The 19,287-nt window shown below is 37.5% G+C and overlaps 1 protein-coding gene across 2 annotated transcripts in view; it reads right to left on the bottom strand.

Annotated features, from left to right (window-relative positions):
- Positions 1-1,560: 1,560 nt before the first annotated feature.
- Positions 1,561-19,287, bottom strand: part of LOC150085385 (uncharacterized) — a 237,836-nt gene continuing 220,109 nt past the window's right edge. For both annotated transcript variants that reach the window (XM_090373192.1, XM_090373193.1), the window contains one exon: positions 1,561-1,976. In XM_090373192.1, coding sequence (XP_090229318.1) covers positions 1,659-1,976 — 318 coding nt within the window. In that variant the 3' untranslated portion in view covers positions 1,561-1,658. The remainder of the gene's footprint in view (positions 1,977-19,287) is intronic.

Consider the following 19,287-nt stretch of genomic DNA (forward strand, 5'->3'; position numbering starts at 1 on the left):
TGAGGTACATCAATAAAGCCAAGTGCACTTGTCATCATATTAAATCTAACCTTAACTATGATATTTATACATTTCATCCTTTGACTTATGCTGCAGGTGTCATTTATATTAAAAAATATGATTTTTTAAGAGTAGGAGTAAGGAATACTCTGCCAGTTTTTAATCTTGTAAATTTGTTGTTACAACTATGCCCTATCAAACTCATGGGGAGAAAAATCAAGGTAGGTAAAAAAAAAAAAAAAAGAGAGAGAGAGGGGAGTAAAAAAGAATTTTCTTCAAATTTCTAAAAAAAAGTAGGCCCCATTATGGGCCTTAGAACATTGAACTGTTTTGTATTTCCAAATGGTCCTATCTCAAATTTTGAAACAATGTTAAACCACAGTTTGTCTTATATACATAATTATAGGTAATTAACTACTTTGAGACTTCTAAAACCTGCTTTTAAATAACAGGTTTAAGATGGCTACAAGCATGCACATATACAATTAACAGGATAGTTCAAAAACAAGGTTATCACTGAAAAGAAAGCCATTACAAAAATAATACAAGCAACCTGAAGCAAAAAAATAGACAAAAGAAAAATTCTTATAAACCTCTATTTTACTATCTAAAATAATTACTATCTTTGGCTGAATTCCATATATAACACATATAGAAATAAAATTAAGGCACTATATTAAAAGGCAATAAAAAGTGCATCAAGACAACTATGCCATACAAAGATGTAGCACTGTTGTTTGATAAAGGTTATGCCATCTTATATAATGAACATTTTATGTATGTGGTTGTCCTTACTTAAAAAGATGAGATAAAATGTATTAAACATTTTGTACAAACACACATATGTACACATCTAAAAATAGAATTCAATATGCTCAACAACTGCTGCAATACTGCTACATAAAATTTTGGACTAGAAGATACATATCAAGAGCATTTTTTTCTTTCAGTCATCATCCAACTTTATATATATCACAAACAGAATATGTAAAGTTCATAAACACTACTGTACAGAAACCAACTAAAGTTAAACTCAATGTTGCGTATACTAAAAAAAAACCCTAAAAAAATCCACTTAGGACTTTTTTCCAGTAAATATGCATGTCCATTTACAAAATTAGTACTGGTAGTAAAATGGTTATTTGAAATGGCACAAGAATTGATATTCCTTGTAAACACATAACAAGAATTATACTAAAAATAGATCTTATTAAAAGTGGCATGAAAGTCTCAGATCACTGTAAAACTTCCCTAAAAAGAAAGACCTGTAGTCATTATCAAGAACTACCAAATCAATAAAAAAAACCCATCTAAAAGGAAATTAAAATTTCCAATAAAAATTACAACGTAAAAGCATTCAGATATTATTACACAGCATAAATAGATTTGGTCATTCAAATCTACCATGCCTCTGATTTATAAAACTAGTTATCAGTTAATCAACAATAATCTTCTGAGATTCAAAAGTTAGGTACTTCCAGTTTTACAATACTGTCATTTTTTTTTCAATATGTACACATTGGAAAAGTTCAATTAATTTTGTATTATCTTTGGCTTCAACTTACAAAATTACCTTCTCTATGAGATAAAACCAGAAGGCTACTCAGTGAGATGAAAATACGGCTGTACATGTATTAAAAAAATTGCGCTTTCACCATTTAAGTAGGAAATGCGGAGTCCAATCTCTTTTTTGCTCGAATTGGCGTTGATGTTTTTCTAGATGGAGATGGTGAACGTGAAAGTTTAGATGGAGTTGTAAGAGTAATGTTAGGAGTCATGGCTAAATGGCGCTCAACTGCAGAATCCAATTTCCTAGCTTCAGGTTCTAAATGCAGAGGATTCTCTGAAACATTTCTAAGGGACTCATCCAAAACAGAGCGCAATAAACTGATTTCAGATCCTGTTTGCAGGGTACGATGCTGATATGTCTGCCATCGTGACTGCTCACGAGATAACTGGTCTTTCAGAGTAGAAATCTAAATTTAAAAAATAAATAAATAAAAATGTACCACAATGCAATTTTTATTCTATTTACATATTTTTCAAAATTATGTTATCTGAAGTATTTTAAATTCATAATATAACATTCAGAAAAATTCTTTTATATTACAGACATTTAAAATTACCTTTATATTTTTCTGAAAATTTCAAACATCCAAAAAAACCCAAATACAGCAAAATTAAAGGAATGACATTTCATCTTTGTATATGGGAATGTTGTATAAAAAAATTCTACTTAGTAAAAGAGATATCAACAAAAAAGAATTTCATGGAAATCCTCCCACTGGAACAGTAAGTATTTCACAGGGATAGAGACTGTGAAGAAAACAGATACATTATGCATTTCTGAATATACTGTAAAGGGGGAAAAAAAAAAAAACGGCGCATGGTTTCATCCAGATTTTTATCTGGTCTTTCTTTAAAATTACATGAACTCTAGTTGCAAAAGACTAGTATCAGTATCAGCAAAATGATGAAGGGAGCAAGATTGTGGCATTATCCAAAAAATAAAACAACTAATTTCACTATCTCTTACTTTATTTACAACTTTTACAGGAGTAGATGGGAGTTCATTACAACAGTCAATCAATTGTCCAAGTTTGCAGATGATACAAAGGTTGGCAGGGTTGTTAACAACAGTAAAGACAGTATGCTACTCCAACTGGATCTAGACAAGTTTGGCAAATGGGCTGAGAAGTGGCAACTGAAGTTTAACATTAACAAATGCAAAGTAGAATATGGGTAGCAATAACCGAAGAGAAATGTACCAACTGTGTGGTACTACACTCAGGAAAGTGGAAAGTGATAAAGACCTGGGGGTAATTGTGCTAGCAATGGGTGATTATCCCATTATACAAGGCAATGGTCACGCCACACAGAGTACTATGTACAGGTTTGGAGGCCTCATTTTAGGAAGGATGTAGAGTTGCTAGAAGGAGTACAAAGAAGGGCAACAAGATTGGTGAGGGGGAAAAAGGGGTGCTCTTACCAAGAAAGGTTGAAGTTCTGCAAATTGCAGTGCCTGCAGAGTAGGCACCTCCGAGGTGATCTGATTGAAGTGTATAAGGCCTTGAATGGGTTGAGCAAGATGAATTCTGATGGGATTCTTCCTCTTGCTCATATTAAGAACCTGAGGGGGAATAGATTCAAATTGAGAAAAGATAGTTGTAGAATAGATGTGCGGAAATTTGCCTTTAGACAGCGAGTTGTTGATTGATAGAACAGACTTCCCATCTTTTGTTGTGGAAGTTGATAGCCTAAATAAATTTAGGACTGAAACGGGTGTTTTTTTTTTTTGGCTGATGCTGCATAAGCTTGCTTTCTTGCATCGTATGCCTCTACTAATGCTAATTGCTCTTTGACTAAAGAAAAATTTTTGGACATCAAATATACATCCCCTCTTAATTCTGGAGGGTAATGTCATACATTGCAAGCTACCTTTCCACCAATCAATGGCGGCTGAAGTGATGGGGAGTACAAGAAAAGTTTGTTGTTAAATTCTCGACTGGTTTCTTTTGATAATGGCAGAAGTCCACATGTTTCTGGCCTTTGTTTTTTCAATGCTGAGTGCTATCTTTTCAACACATCAGTTGGGAAGGGGTGATCAATCTAGTCTAACAAAAAGTCCAAAAAAATGTAACGAAAGTGTTTTAAGATTCATTCATCTCTTTAATTACTGACAAAGAGCAGTAGGCAGCTTGCAACATATGGCATGCCCGCCAAAATGAATCCCAAATTGGTTTGTTACATTTTAACCATTATTTTAATCCCAGTGTTGTTATTTTTATCAGGCTTAATTAGCATTAGCATAGGCATATGCTCCAAGAAAGCAAGCTTATACAGTGTCGGCCAAAAAAACAAACAAACAAAAAAAAACAAACCCTTCCCATTTGCTCCAAATGTTTCTCTAGTTCTGCCTTGAATTTATTTAAGCAGTTCACTTCTACAATGACAAATGTCAGGCTGAAAAACCCAGAATAACTCATCCTGCCTGTTTGAGATCGAAAAACCTTGACTGACAAATGGCAAAACCACTATACTGTCACTCACAGGAGACTACATAAAATATAAACATGAAACTATTACAGGTGACCCCTGCTTAACGCTGATAATTCGTTCCGTAAAAACAGAGCGCTAAGTGAGCGCCGCATTCCCATAAGGTAACATATGTATTTGTGAGTTGTGGTCGGTGCCATAGGATATTTCCTAAGAAAAGATGCACAAATGTCGGTCAAAATATTTAATATTCAAATATTTGTACATATAAAGTATTCTGCATTACATACGTATATAATTATGTGGTAACTACTTACTTATCAAAATTAAACTTAAAATTCCAATTAAAATCATGAATTTAATTGATCTAAATTAATTTAATTTGATGAATTTAATCACGAAAAATGTGTCGATTTTGGGTTGAACTTTGGCCCTCTTCCAAATAAACTAAAAGGGGTATTAATTTTAAATCCCCCGCAACGTCACCACCCAACAATAAAGTCAACCGATCCTTCGCCGCTTTGAAACCTGGCATGTTGTTTTCTTCTTTCAATATGAAACTTCTTTTAGGCACTTTGTTTCCACAAAAGTCCTGCTTCATCTATGTTAAAAACATGTTGAGAAGTATAATACACCTCTTCAATAAATTTAACAAGTTCTTTTTTGAAAGTTTCGGCTCCTTCTGCACTTGCGGCTTCTCCCTGGATTTTAAATCTATTCAACCAGCCCTTACTAGTTTTAAATGTTTCCATTTTTTTTTTTTTTAAGCGAGTTTTCTTCAGATCATCATATTGGCTAATATCTCTCTCTCTCTCTCTCTTTTAATAATATTTAACTTAACTGAATTCTGCATTGGATATTATCTTCAATAAAATTAGTTAAAGTATTTCCATTTCAATCTAGTTGCTTGCAGTGAAACAGCTATCTTTCCCACTGCTAAAATTAATTCTTTTTTTTTTTTTTTTTTTTATAATTGTTCTTACAGTTAAAGTTGCAAGTCCTAAATTATGGCACACATCCGTTTGTCTTTGACTGGAATTGAATCGCTTCAAACCGTCTAATTTAATTTTGCAATTCAGTCTTTTTCTTACATTTATAGTCTTCGTACTGCGCTCAGACGTTGCTTTTTCATTCATATCGGCCATTATTAACTCTTTGAAAATGTAACTGTGTTGGTTGCATTAATTATGATACAATGTTCAAGTAAACTGTCCGTTTCGCACGATGTCTAATACGGTACTGAGTGATGACTAGACTTTGGATAAATGCATATAATGCAAATATTACAAGCAACATACTTGATCATTTTTTAAAATGTTGATCTCGGAACTATGTAGCAAGTCACTGTACTGCAATTAAATTACCGTGCCAGAAAATTTCACTGAGCGTGGGAGAATTTCTCAAGTCGGCGTGGTAAACGTTTTAATGCCGTTTTGCTATTCATTTCAAGCTATCGACGCCATCAAATGAAACGATTTTGTTAAATATGCCAAAAATGCAATCTGTAACAGAGCGTTATAGTGATCTGTGACAGCGTTATAGTCAGGTACGGGTTATAATGTAAGAACAGCGTTATAGTGAATCAGCGTAAAGCGAACCGCGTTATAACGGGGGCCTGCTGTATTCTCTTTGTGCATACATGTATATTTCTGCTTGTGTATAAACAGTTTTAGAAAAATTTTAAAAAATATACGCACACACACACATTAGATATATTATTTCCTTCCATTTTTGAAAGTTTGTACACCTTGAAGCAGGCTAAATTTGAATATTACTTATATTGCTAATCCTCTATCTCAAGTAAATAACATCTTTGTGTTCGCATTAGTATTAGCAGAGGCATATGATGCAGGAAAGCAAGCTCATAATACAGCATCAGCCAAAAAGAAAAAAAAAAAAAAAAAAAAAAACCCTTCCAATTTCACCCATTCATTCATTCTAAATGTTTTTCTAGTTCTGCCTTGAATTTATTTAAGCTGTCAACTTCTACAATGACAGATGGAAGGTTGTTCAGCAATCAACCACCCGCTGGCTAAAGACAAATTTCTGCACATCTATTCTACAACTGTCTTTCCTCAATTTGAATTCATGTCCCCTCGGGCAATTAATCTGGGCAAGAGGAAGAATCCCATTAGCACCGAGCTTGCTAAAACCATTCAAGGCCTTATACACCTCAATCAGATCACCTCGCAGTTGCCTAGTCTCCAGACACTAATTTTCAAAATTTAAGCCTTTCTTCATAAGAGCAACCCTTTGTTCTATTCACTAATCTTGTTACCTTTCGCTGTACTCATTCCAGCAGTTCTACATCCTTCCTAAAATGAGGCCTTCAGACCTGTATACAGTACTCAAGGTGTGGCCTGACTATTGCTTTATACAAGGGGATAATCACCTCCTTATCCCTGCTAGAAAAATTCATGTATATCATTGACAAGACAACATGAGCTACTCTTGCAGACCATTTGCACTGCTCAGAAAACTTCATATCTGCCTGCACAATTACCCCCAGGTCCTTTTCATTATCTACCACTGTAAGTGTAGTACCACACAGTTGATACATTACTCTGTGGTTACTGCTTCCCATATGCAATACTTTACATTTGTCAATGTTAAACTTCAGTTGCCACATCTCGGCCCATCTGCTCAACTTTTCTAGATCCAGTTGCAGTAGTATACTGTCATTAGTGTCATTAACAACCATGCCAACCTTCAAATCGTCTGTAAAATTAGACATTAAGCCTAATATACCTTCATCAATATCATTAATAAATACAGAAAACAACAATGGACCCAACATTGAACCCCGGGGGACTCTGCTAATAACATTACTCCACAAAGAACAGAGTCCATTGATTACCACTCTGTCTTCTCCCACTCAACCATCCCTTTATCCATACCAACAATTTTCCCCCAATGTCACACTGCTCCAATTTGTACAGCAGTCTTCCATGTGCAATAGTATCAAAAGCTTTCCTAAGATACAAGTATATATCAAAATTATTCCTTGCGTCCAGTTCCTTTGTGACCACATCATAGTAACTAATCAAATTGGTCAGACAAGACTTCCCATTAATAAACCAATGCTGTCTCTGAACTACAAAGGGTACTAGGAAAGTTTTGCAATATGACGCAACAATGAATCACAAGAAGCTGCTTGTTGCTGCATGTTGAGACATGTTCATACGTGCATAGTAGCCGCGGCGGCAAGTCGATGGACTCAGTTATTCATTAGTAGTGAGAGTGTAAAGTGCTTGCGATGGCATTGTGGTCACGAAATGAGATAAGGACAGTTTTGCGGTATAATTTCGTGCGTGGTTTAACCATAGACCAGTGCTTAGAAGAAATGACTCTTGCACTAGATGATGATTTTCCACATCGTACAACGATATTCAGGTGGTATAGAGAATTCCAAAGGGGAAATTTCACTCTGGAGGATTCTGAGAGGCCGGGAAGGCCACGAACGTCAGTTACGGAGGAAAACGTTACTGCTGTGAGGAAAATGCTTGACGAAAACAGGCGAGTGACCTACCAACAGATAGAGGATACTTTGGGCCTAAATGCACCAGCAATTCGTTCGATTCTGCAAGATCATTTGCACGTGAAGAAACTTTGTTCTCTCTGGGTGCCGCATCAACTGACTGAAGAGCAGATGACACGACGTGTGACTTGGTGCCGGGAGATGTTAAAAAAGTTTGATAAGGGACAATCTCGGTATGTGAATAACATCGTGACAAGTGACGAGACTTGGCTGTACTATTACGATCTGCCGACCAAGGCTCAAAACAAAGTTTGGGTCTTTGATGATGACGACACACCCGTAATTGTCAGAAAATCCCGATCTGTAAAGAAGAAAATGATAGCTGTATTTTTCAAATCGAGTGGAATTGTGGAACGTGTCGTTTTGGACACGCAGAAGACAGTCACAGCTAAGTGGTATACTGAACAATGCCTGCCTAAAGTCATTGGATCTATGAAGAACCTGCGGCCAAAGTCAAGAATGGACACCTGGTACCTCCATCACGATAATGCTGCAGCTCACCGCGCCAAAGCCTGCACCGAATATTTGACCACGACAGGACTGAAACTTGTCGAGCACCCTCCCTACAGTCCAGACCTTGCTCCCTGCGACTTTGCACTGTTCCCGCATGTGAAAATGAAGCTAAAAGGGAGGCGGTTTTCCAGTGATGAGGACCTTCTACGGGTTTGGGACAACGAGTGTGCTTTACTCCCTAGTGAAACTTGGCAGAACTGGTTTAAAGATTGGTTTCGGAGGATGGGGAGGTGTATTGAATGTAGAGGAAATTACTTTGAAAAAATTAAATAAACAAAGCTGTATTGCAAAACTTTCCTAGTACCCTTTGTATAACTGAAGTCTTGTCTAGATGATCCTGCAGTGTTTCTTTAACCAGTTGTTGTTGTTTGGTTTTTAGGAGCATTAGCAACTAAGGCCATATTGCCCCAGGGATATGCGGTGGTCATTCCCAGACCTTTCCGCATCCTCCATATTAGGTGGTCTTCGGCTCGGACCTGGGTCTAACCAAGAAGCGTGTGCTTCGCACTGCTCCTCCTCCTGCCCACCTGACTACGGAGGCGCCTCTTTGACCAGTGTCTCCATTAATTTCCCCAGAACAGAAGTTAAACTAACAGGTCTATAATTATTTGTATCACCCTTTGATCCTTCTTTGTGAATTGGGGTTACATTTGCAGATCGCCAGTCCACGGGTACTTCTCCCGAGTCCAAGGAAGCTCACATAATTATGGCTAATGGTTTGCTTACTTCCTTTGCTGCCTCCTCCATTATGACTGGATAGATTCTGTCTGCACCAAGTGCCTTTTTCTTCAAGTTTATCTTCAAGAGTTTCTGCTCCACTTTGCTTTAAGTTATTACAAAATCATTTAGCTCACTGCCAGAGTTTAATACACCTCTGGCATTCCCTCCCTGAATAACTTGTGTTTAAATGTAAATGCAAAATACTCATTCAGTTTGCTAGCTACCTGAGCAAGATCATCAACAGTTGAACCATCAATATATCAAGTGGACCAATCTGATTCATCCTCTTCCTTTTAGAGTTTACAGAAGTAAAGGACTCTTTGCTGTGTTTCTTTGCATCCTTTACCAAAGATTTCTCATAAACTGCCTTTGCCTGCCTAACGTCCTTTGTGACTTGATTACAGACCAGCTTATATCTACCATAGGCTTCTGTGTCACCTGTTAATTTATATGTATCCCCATACATTTTTTTCTCTGCCAATTGTCTCATTAGTTCTTCTGACATCCATTTAGGTCTAAACCTTTAAGAATATTTCTTAGTTGGTATGAAAAGCCTAGTAGCTTCTGAGGACAATTCCTTGAATGCTTCCCATTTAGAATTTGCTGTTGGTAACTTTACCAGTTGATCCCACTGTATAGAATTTAAAAACTGTCTCAGACCACCGTAGTCACCTTTACGAAACAAAAACCCTTCCCTTAACATATCATGGTAGTTACCTCTTTGAGTAAATCCCACATCAGCACACTGTGATCACTGCCACCTAGTGGTTCCTTTATCTGAAGATTCTTAATGCATAAAGAATCACTACTGATAATCAGATCAAGAGTATCACTCCCTCTAGTTGCCTCCCGAACATGTTGCTGTAGAAAACAATCATCTAATAAATCTACAAAAACCTTGCTAGTATGTGAGTGACTAACCCACAGGTTACAGTCAATATCTGTTAAATTAAAATTCCCCCATTATAAGACAATTTGATTTACTGGCTCACTCTATTTATCTGTACAGTTGCTCATTATACACATCCAAGTTATTAGGTCTATAAGACACTCCTACTCTCAATTTGGCTTTGCCAGTGTTTATGCCACACCAAACTGACTCAACATACACTGTCTATCCATATCAACAGGCTGCACCTCCTTAGATTTTGTGTGTTTCTTAACAAATAGCATAACCTCTCTTTCCTTCCCTTCCTATCCTGTCTATCCTTTCTGTACACTGTACCCCACAAATTCCAATTCTGCATTCTTTATATCTGAGTGACACCACCTCTCTGATATCCCAATAATATCTGCCTTTGATGTTTTGACCCACACCTCTAATTCATCAAATTTATTCACCAAACTTAATGCATTCGTGTACACACAAATATACCTGCACCTCTATTACTTGTTCTGCAATGGCTCCCAGCAGTTTCTGAACTCCCCTGCATCTTGTTTTCCAGGCTGCAGCTCATTCCAATAGAAGTAGTGCAAGAATCACTTTCATCTCTGCCAGCGGCTACTGTTAATCTATTAGTCTGTGTATACCTTCAAGCTAGCAGTTTTCTGACCCACCTAACAATGTCTTGATAGCATCAGCAAATATTTTTTCACCCTTTCTATTTAAGTGTATCCCATCCCTGTAGAAGAAGTCTCTCCTGTTAACAAGCACAGATCAGGCTGAAAAAAATTCTTCCCCATGAGTCTTGCACAATCTCTCCAGGGTCGAATTGATTGACAGCTCTCATCATATACTCCCTCCTATTGTGTTTGGGATGAATTGCAGACACTTTCAAATTCAACCTTAACTCAAGGCTCTTTTTTCAACACTGACCTGTACTTGTTAAGTAATTCCGGTGTTCTCCTACTCTTAATACTTTGTATCATTAGTGCCAATGTGCACAACAATACCACCTTTTGTGCCCTTAAAAGATGATATCTATTCTACAACGTCATCAACTTTTGCCACTGGCAAACATAACCTGGTCCTCCTATCCTTTTTGCAAAATATATACCCAGTTTCCCCTGACGATAGAGTCACTGACAACAACTAGTTCCTGTGGGACCAGAGCATTCTGCCTTGAGGATTGCTGCTGTGTTGACTGATGTTCAAGTGCAAGCTGTGGTGTTGATGTGGACAGCTGAGAGCTTGATGAGCCCCTCAATTTAAATCCTTTGAGGGCATCTATCTATGTCTATATCTATCTATCTATAGATAGATAGATTTTTTTTTTTTTTTTTTAATTAAAACGTGAACAGTAGATACATTTTCAACAACAACTACTGTATTTACATTCTATGTACAAAGCAAAAAAGAAAGATAAAGAAAACTTTTTAGAAAGAAATACAAAGGTTTCAATATTTTAATTTCAGGAAATAAGAAAAAAAAAACAGTTTCTTGGGGTTGGGTCGTTCTCATGTTAAGTGTCACACGTTGAAGGTGATGGACTGTTCAGTGATGGCGAAGAGGTGACCGCCACTGTTCCATTCGCTGTTAAGATGATCCACAGTTTCTGGTCTTTTGCAGTGGAATTCGAGTAGAAGTCTGCTCTGCAACTTCCTCCGTAGGCTCCACTTCAGATGTTGCGCCGATGTGTCGACAGGTGGCACGTCGTCACTGCTTCTTGTGTGCTTCAAGTAGAAGCTGTAAATGACGGCCTTGGCCGCAATGAATAGGAAGTTGCAGGTGGTGTGTGCTGTCTGCTCAGAGTGGAGTAGGTACCAGTAGTCCTCCGGAGTGTGGGCGTGGTTGCAGGCAAGCTTTGCTGCATCCAAAGCGTATTTGACGAGTTCCTTGTTCACAGGGCATGCCAGGTATATGTGTTCCAGGGTACCTGGGGTGGCGCAGAAGAGGCAGTAGTTTGAGGAGCGTAACCCGAAGATTTGTAGCTTGACTGGGGTGGGAAGGATGTTGTGCCACAGTCTCCACTGGACGCAGACATCCAGTGGAGACTGTTGTGCCACAGTCTCCACTGGATGTCTGCGTCCGATTTGGAACATTTCGTCCTGTACGGAAGGTTCCACTGAAAGTTTGATGGTGGCTTGTGGTGAGTGGAGAGGGGTGCAGGGACAGCTTGGCAGGTGGATGACTGGAAAATCGTGGTTGCATGGCGAGACATGATTAGCTGATAGACTTTTTTGGAGGGTGCAGGAGACAGAGGTACCGTGTCTTCTGGTGATGTGATGACGAAGGTTGGTGTAAGCGAGGATCCAGTGACATTTCCGATCCCTTTAGTTGTAGTGATGTCTGGAAGAGCTTGTGTGATCGCTGATTTTAGATGTATGTGTTGCTGCTTTGCATTAATGGTTTTAATGGGCAAATCTTCTGATCCTTTCCATTCAAGGCTTGGTGTCAGGAGGTCGCCTATGGTTCTTATTCCTGCCCAGTTCCACGTAGGGAAGAAGAGAATATCATCATTTGCAGGGTCTATTATAGATAGATAGATAGATAGATATTGTTTCCTTTAATTTTTTTTTTAAAATGTGTTAGTGATGTTAATATATCCGATTGTGTACTTTGTAATAATTTGCTTAAAAAATTTACATTAGATGAAATGTAAAACCAAATAATAGTAGAGCACACAAATTTAAAAGATCTAATTTTATTTGACAATGACTGAAACTGATGTTTTGTTTTTAAATCGAATTTATAATTATTATTATTATTAGCTATATGGTGCAAGGAAGCCTGAGGCTTATGCTGCACCAGCTAAAAAAAATTCCTGAGAGAGAGAGAGAGAGTCAAAAGTAGAAGGGAATCACCAAGAAAGAGAAGAATGATGACATTCAGCTCAGCACCCTGGATTTGCCAAGCTCATACTCACCAGATGTGAGCCCCTGGGGTAATATTATAACAATTCGACGATATTTCATAAAGATCATCATCAATCTGTTGTAGGTTATATACTAGAAGTTTTATAGCATCAATTTGACTTTCCCAACGCGTGTCTGACAAAGGTTTCAGCAAAAGATTTGAAACTTTGTTTTTTAATACTGCCCACTGTTTAGTACTACTATAAAAAAAAAAAATTAAAAGTTCCTGTATAATTCCAAAAAAAAATCAATTGCCTTAAAAGGTATTTTTGCCACATTATTCACCACTAAATTCAAAGGATGTGTAGTGCAAGGTAGAAAAAAGCTCGGGGGTTTATATCTAAAATTTTTTCCCAAAGGCCGTTATGTTTTCCTTTCATATTGGCCCAATTGTTGCAGCCTTGCTCACGCATATTTTGAATATTAATGTTATATTTTTCCAAAAATTCTAAAATGAATGTAGTTAGCCCACTACCAGTGATATTTTCAATTTCAAAGAAACCTAAAATGTTCCCTAATTTAAATTTTTTGTGTTTCATCATTATAAATCACGAATCTTAAAATAATTGTCACTTGTTCCTGATGACTGGCATCAGGTGTACAATCTAAAATCAAAGAATAATATTTAGCTTCCAGTAACTTAGATAAATTTTTTGTCGTTATACTATTTCCTATTATATTTAAAATATCATTTTGAATTTTGTCTCCTAAATAATGTGGCATGTGAAGTGTAACAATCTGAATATGTTGGATGTGTTCCAATAAAGTGGAATCAAAGTTGGCAATTATTTGTATTAACTGCAAAAATTTTCCATTAGTATCCCTTAAAGCCAAATTTTGTTTTGCCAAATATTGAATGCAAAGAACAATTCTCTTTAATAGTGATTGCCATCTTTTTTTTTTTTTTTTTTCATGATTTATTGGACTTTGATGATGTGCATCTACTGTATTTTGTAATTCTAAGTTTTTACGCAAATTAATTAATTTGTTAGTGCATTCAGCATATATGTTGTTTTTTTTTTTCATGAATTTTCAAAATCAAAATTTTTTAATTGTTCTGGTTTGTTTTCAACTATCATTCTTATTTTATTAGTTAAAATTTGTGGCCATTTACCGGGATCACTAAGTGAGATTAGCTAATCTTGTATACCACTATTGTGATCTTCACTTTCCTCTTCATTTGAATTTGCTTCACTTGCACCTAGTGTTTCTTGTTGAATCGGAATGTCAACATCGTGGACAGGTGATAATTTACATGTTTCAGTTTCTTCGTCAATAGTAGTAAAGCTAGAGGAAATCAAGGTCAATGGACCTGGCTGTGGCTGGATGTCCAGAAAACTGATTTTGATTACCAGAAACCTGGTTTTCGAACTTGTTGCTTTTTTTTTTTTTTTTATTTGGTCACTTTTAATTTTTTTTTTTGTTTTCTGTATTCATAACCAGAGTCCTTTCCTTTCAGTCAGACATCTGAGAAATATTGAAAAAAAAAAAAAAAAAAAAAGTTTAAATTTAAAATTCATTATTTGTTAATATAAAATACGACAAAACACATTCTTGAATGCATTGAACTTTTAGCCTCCTTAGTCTTTGCCATCTCTTTTAGTTTACAGAACATTGGTCATTACCGCCTCTTAGTCAAGATGCAACCTGCACAGCAATACATACAAGTTTACAAAGCTTAAAAAATGTCAAATGTGTGGGAGCTGGTGTGGTATGCCATCTGCATCACTGGGTTGGCATGGCTCTGGTTGCAGGATAGATGTGCAGAAGTTTGCCTTCAAGCCAGCAGGCGGTTGATCGTTGGAACAGGCTTCCATCTGTTGTTATGGAAGTGGATGGTTTGAATAAATTCAGTAATAATAATTCAGTTAACTATTTTAAAAATAATTTGCTGAATGGGACGGCTGCTCTTAGAAATACAGGCCAAACAATAGAACACCATATACATCAGTAGAATGAAAGAGTAATTAAAAAGTAAGGAATCCCACCCTTCCCACATCCAGAATTACTTCTGGTACCAGGAGACAAAGATTCCAAGTCAGACCTTCCAGATAGGTAGCAGTGAGCGAACTAAACCAAGCTCCATCATTAACACATGATCCCCCATCATCTTATAAAGATCACTGCATATTCCAAACAGCAGAGAAACCAATGTCAATCAGCATAACATAGTTTTCTCAAGGCAACAATGGTAATCACACACTGCCTGACTCTGATAAACAGTAACTGCTGACAACATTCAGGTCCCACAGTTGTCCAATGCACACCATTCACAGGCACCCTATTCCTACATTTGTTGTTGTCACCATCAAGTCACTCTCTTAAGAAAATATGCCTTGTGTCTCTTTTACCTAGAATATAACCCCCAAAATCTGCTGTTGGAGGTCAAAACACTTCAGCCTTAATGTATGGTACTCTTCCCACACTTACTTTTTTAATTACAGTCAGTTCAGCTATAACATATATTTTCACAACACAAATTTGCTCCAATGTGGCTGATATCTCAGGGAGAAACGCAGTACACTGCGATTTTTGCATTGGCTCATGCATGATTTCGTCTGCAAGTAACACCAGGTGTTACTGCGCAGCAATACATACAAGTTTACAAAGCTTAAAAAATGTCAAATGTGTGAGAGCTGTAGTTCCCATTTACTGTAGTTGTAATGGTCAGAGACACACTGTCATTCGATGTATTTTTTATTTATTTTTAATGAAAATTCAAACAAGAGGTATTAGAACCTATAGTACTTAGTACCATGCATGGGTTGAAGGTTGAGAAGAAGAACGAAGATATTTGTTGACATTAGACTTGAACTTCTAGACTGTAATTTTCAGGAAATACGTATGAAGGAAGGTTGTTCCAGAAAATGACACTTGAATGAATAACCGAGGAAGATGAAAAGTTGGTTTTGTGAGTTTGAAGTTGGACAGTAAATGGATGTTGGCTGGTGGTGGTATGTGTTCGGACTGTTTTGAAGCACTGTTCAGAAGAACAGTGCCCACGGAAGTATCTATAGAAAAGGCATGAAGCAGAAACAGCATCTATCAGACAGAGTGGAGAGACTCTGTTAGAGATGAGTCATTTATTAACATAACTGCCTCCTTCTGACAGGAATCTAGAAGCCTGAGAGAGGTTTTGGGGATACTGCCCCAGATGTGGGAACAATATTCCATGGTAGGGCGGATTTGTACAGAGTGAAAAGCTGTTTGGAAGAAAAGTAATGCTGAGAACGAGAGAGAAAACCAAGTTTTTTAGATGCAGAGAAAGCAATATTTGTAACGTGCTTGTGCCAAGAGAGAGAGAGAGAGAGAGATTAGAAGTAAGGGTAATCCCCAAAAGAGATATACCATTTTGCCTAGAAATCGGAGTGTCACCAAAGATAACCATAGGAGCAGAAGAATCTTTGCGAGATATAAGACAAGACTGAGTTTTAGAAGGATTGAAGTCAACTAAGGTGTCTTTGCTCCAATGGAGAATTACCTGGAGATTGGCATTTAAGGAATTGGTAGCAGATATTCAAGAAATTGCAGCTGATTGAGCAGGGCAAGGTTTCTTAAACTGGAAAGTGAAATGCAATGTGCTATTATCAGCAAAACTATGGACATGATTTCCGGTCAATGGAAGAACGTCATTAATATACAAGAGGAAAAGAGTGAGGGAAAGAACTGAACCTTGTGGAACACCAGCATTAGTGGAGAAGTTAGAAAACAGAGAGCCATCTACCATCACATTCAGTGAGCAATAAGAGAGAAAACTGAATAAATTACAAAAAACAATTGGCAAACCGTAAGATGGAAGCTTGTTTAAAAGAGCTTTAAGCCAAACACGATTGAAAGCCTTTGAGATGTCAAGAGCATAAGCCAGAATATCACATAAGTCAGCGGACTGACACTGACGGAATTCATACTGGTGATCGTCGATCAGATGGAAGGTTTCTAGATAGTTTAATAGTTAGCGGTTAATTGATTTCTCCGTTACTTTAGAAAGAGTAGAAGTAACTGCAATGGGATGATAATTGGATGGGAGGGACTTGTCACCCTTTTTAGGAACTGGCTGGATATGAGCAAATTTCCAAGCAGAAGGAAAAACACTTTTGGAATAAGAAAGTGAAAAAAGGTGGGAAAGAACAGGAGTAAGTTCAGGAGTGCAGGTTTTGAGAACGAGTGGAGAAGTACTATCAGGACCTGGAGCTTTCTTAGCATCAAGATTCATCAAAATCCTTCTGATATCCTTTTGACGGAAGACCACAAGAGGCATTGAATAGAGGGTGTAGGGAATGGTGGGAGGTGTTTTACCAAGATCATTAATACATGAGTTGGAAGGAAAATGGGATGCTAGCAGGTCAGCTTTATCCTTGGCTAAAGTGACAATAGAACCATCTGGTTTTGACAGAGGCGGGAACAGAGATGGGCAAAAGCTGAGACCAATAGCTTTGACAAGAGACCAGAATGCTCGGCTATCAATAGGGGAAGAAGCAAGTTTTCAACTCTTAGCCTGTTCAAAATCTAGTTTGGACTGATTAATAACTGCTTTACAACTGTTGCGAGCTTTGGTGTAGGCAGAAAATGAAACTGAAGAATTGGAAACAAGCCAATTACGATATGCAACATTCTTTTCTTGAACAACCTTAGCACATTTCTTAGAAAATTAAGGTTTATATAAAGGAAGAGATTTTAAAGTGGACTGTGGAATAAAAGATTCCATTCCTACAAGAATAATTTCACTGACACGATCTGAGCAAACATTAACATCAGAAGTTTTGAAACAGTAATCCGACCAAGGAAAAGAAATCTTGCAGGTCATCCCATTTTATATTCTTGTAATGCCTAACAACAAGAAGTGGGGAATAGCCATGAGATAAAGGCTCCATTGGAGATGCGACAATCACCAAGTTGAGATCTGAGGTGCATAAAGGACCACTCACTTCAACCGTATACTTAGAAGGGTTGTTTGTGAGAAACAACCATACAGCGTGTTGGCTGTATGGTTAGAGTTGTCCAGTATTCTGGTAGGTAAATGAACAACAAGCTGTATGAAGTAATGAAATTTTTGGATATGGCATACACATGGTAAGAATATACCCAGATCCTTGATATAACATGGCCTCGACAATGGCCCTCACATACACACCACTCGGACTCCCTCCAGTCACTATCTGGCAGAGCAGAGGTAGCAAGATTATACACTAGCTGATCCGGAAGCCTCCTAAAGAGTTACCAGTAGGTTTGGTCCAGTGTACTAATTAGCGGCCGGGCTAATTAGTACACTGGACCGAATCAGTGTACTAATTAGCGGCCGGGCTGCGAACACTGTTTTAGAGCTGTACCCTCGAAATGTAAGGAAGATTGGATCTTGCCATGATGTCCGTCATAATCTCAAAAGTCATTAGTCATACTGCATGATGGAAGTGATGGGGAATGGTTGACCGGAACTTCACTCTGGAGACTAAACATGGGTTCCACCACTTCAAGCCTCCAATAAGCAAAGTGGTGGCATTGCACCAGTTGATGAGAGTCATCTACCACCTAGTATTGCCTGGTAACACAGAGGGGTGGCATTCCTCCATGTGATGTGGCATGGGTGCACATCTCGACCCCTGCTTATGTTGGTTCACACCTGGGTGGTCACCCATAGTGTGCTTGTGCATCGGGGTTATACCCAGGATTACTAACAGTCCCACCATCGTGAAGGTACAAGCAGAGGATTTGACTGTCACAGACCATTTGGACTTCGCCGAAATTGGGTCCACTTGACTGAGTGCCACCCGAATATCAGTTCCATCAGAATTTTAGACTCCCAGGTAGCAAGTGCAGCTTGTCTGGCATATCTGAGAGAATGTCTGTGACAGCCTCAAGGACCTATTCACAAGGTAACAGGTGATATTGTGGGCCAACTCATGTATTCAGCAGCTCACATTTTTCTGTTGGAACAGAAATTTCGTGAGCCGGGACAGCGTGAGCAGAGTAGCACATTTCTGGAGGTCACTACCGTAAAACAATTTGCAGTTCTCAGTTTATTGGGTTTTTCAGTTAGTGCAATCTATTTATCTATTAATCTATTTATAAATGGGTAGTAAACTCGATCCTACTGCATTTGCGATAATACCGATAGCTGGAATTGTGTGGATTTTTATGTTATTATGGTGAAATGTGTTTCCCTTTCCATGAAATCTTTTTCAATCATATAAAAAGAGACATAAATAAGTTTTCAGAATCTTCTCTTCATTCCTATTTTTTAAGCTTCATAAACTTGTCTCATTTGTTCGTCCCGTGTTATCTTTTTTTGCTGTTTAAAATTTTGCAATCCAAAAAATAAAAAAATAAAAAAAAAAAGTCAGTAAACAGAAATATCAATAAAAAAAAAAACATATCTTGTCAAGATAAAGTGCTATATTTACTGTAATATTTATTTATTTGTTTGTTCATTAGAAATTTAAGATGTTTAAACCGTGTTAGCAATTTTATTGGGTTTCTAACTTTTTATCAGTGTTTTACTTACCAGACTAAACATTTTTTTTTGCATGCTCTGTCCCTATCCCTATTTTTTCCATAAGCCCTGTTGTTGTTAATGTGTGAAATACCATAATGCGGAGATTTTTAGGAACACGTGTACCGGCGCTATAGCAGAACTAACTGTACTCTATTTCGGTATTCTACTGATGTACATAGTGTTCTATTATTTGGTCTGTATTTCTAAGGGCAGCACAGCCATTCAATAAATTATT

This window comes from Mastigoproctus giganteus, chromosome 5, assembly GCF_048544385.1.
Source record: "Mastigoproctus giganteus isolate SK-2022 chromosome 5, ASM4854438v1, whole genome shotgun sequence".
In the NCBI taxonomy this organism is placed as follows: domain Eukaryota; kingdom Metazoa; phylum Arthropoda; class Arachnida; order Uropygi; family Thelyphonidae; genus Mastigoproctus; species Mastigoproctus giganteus.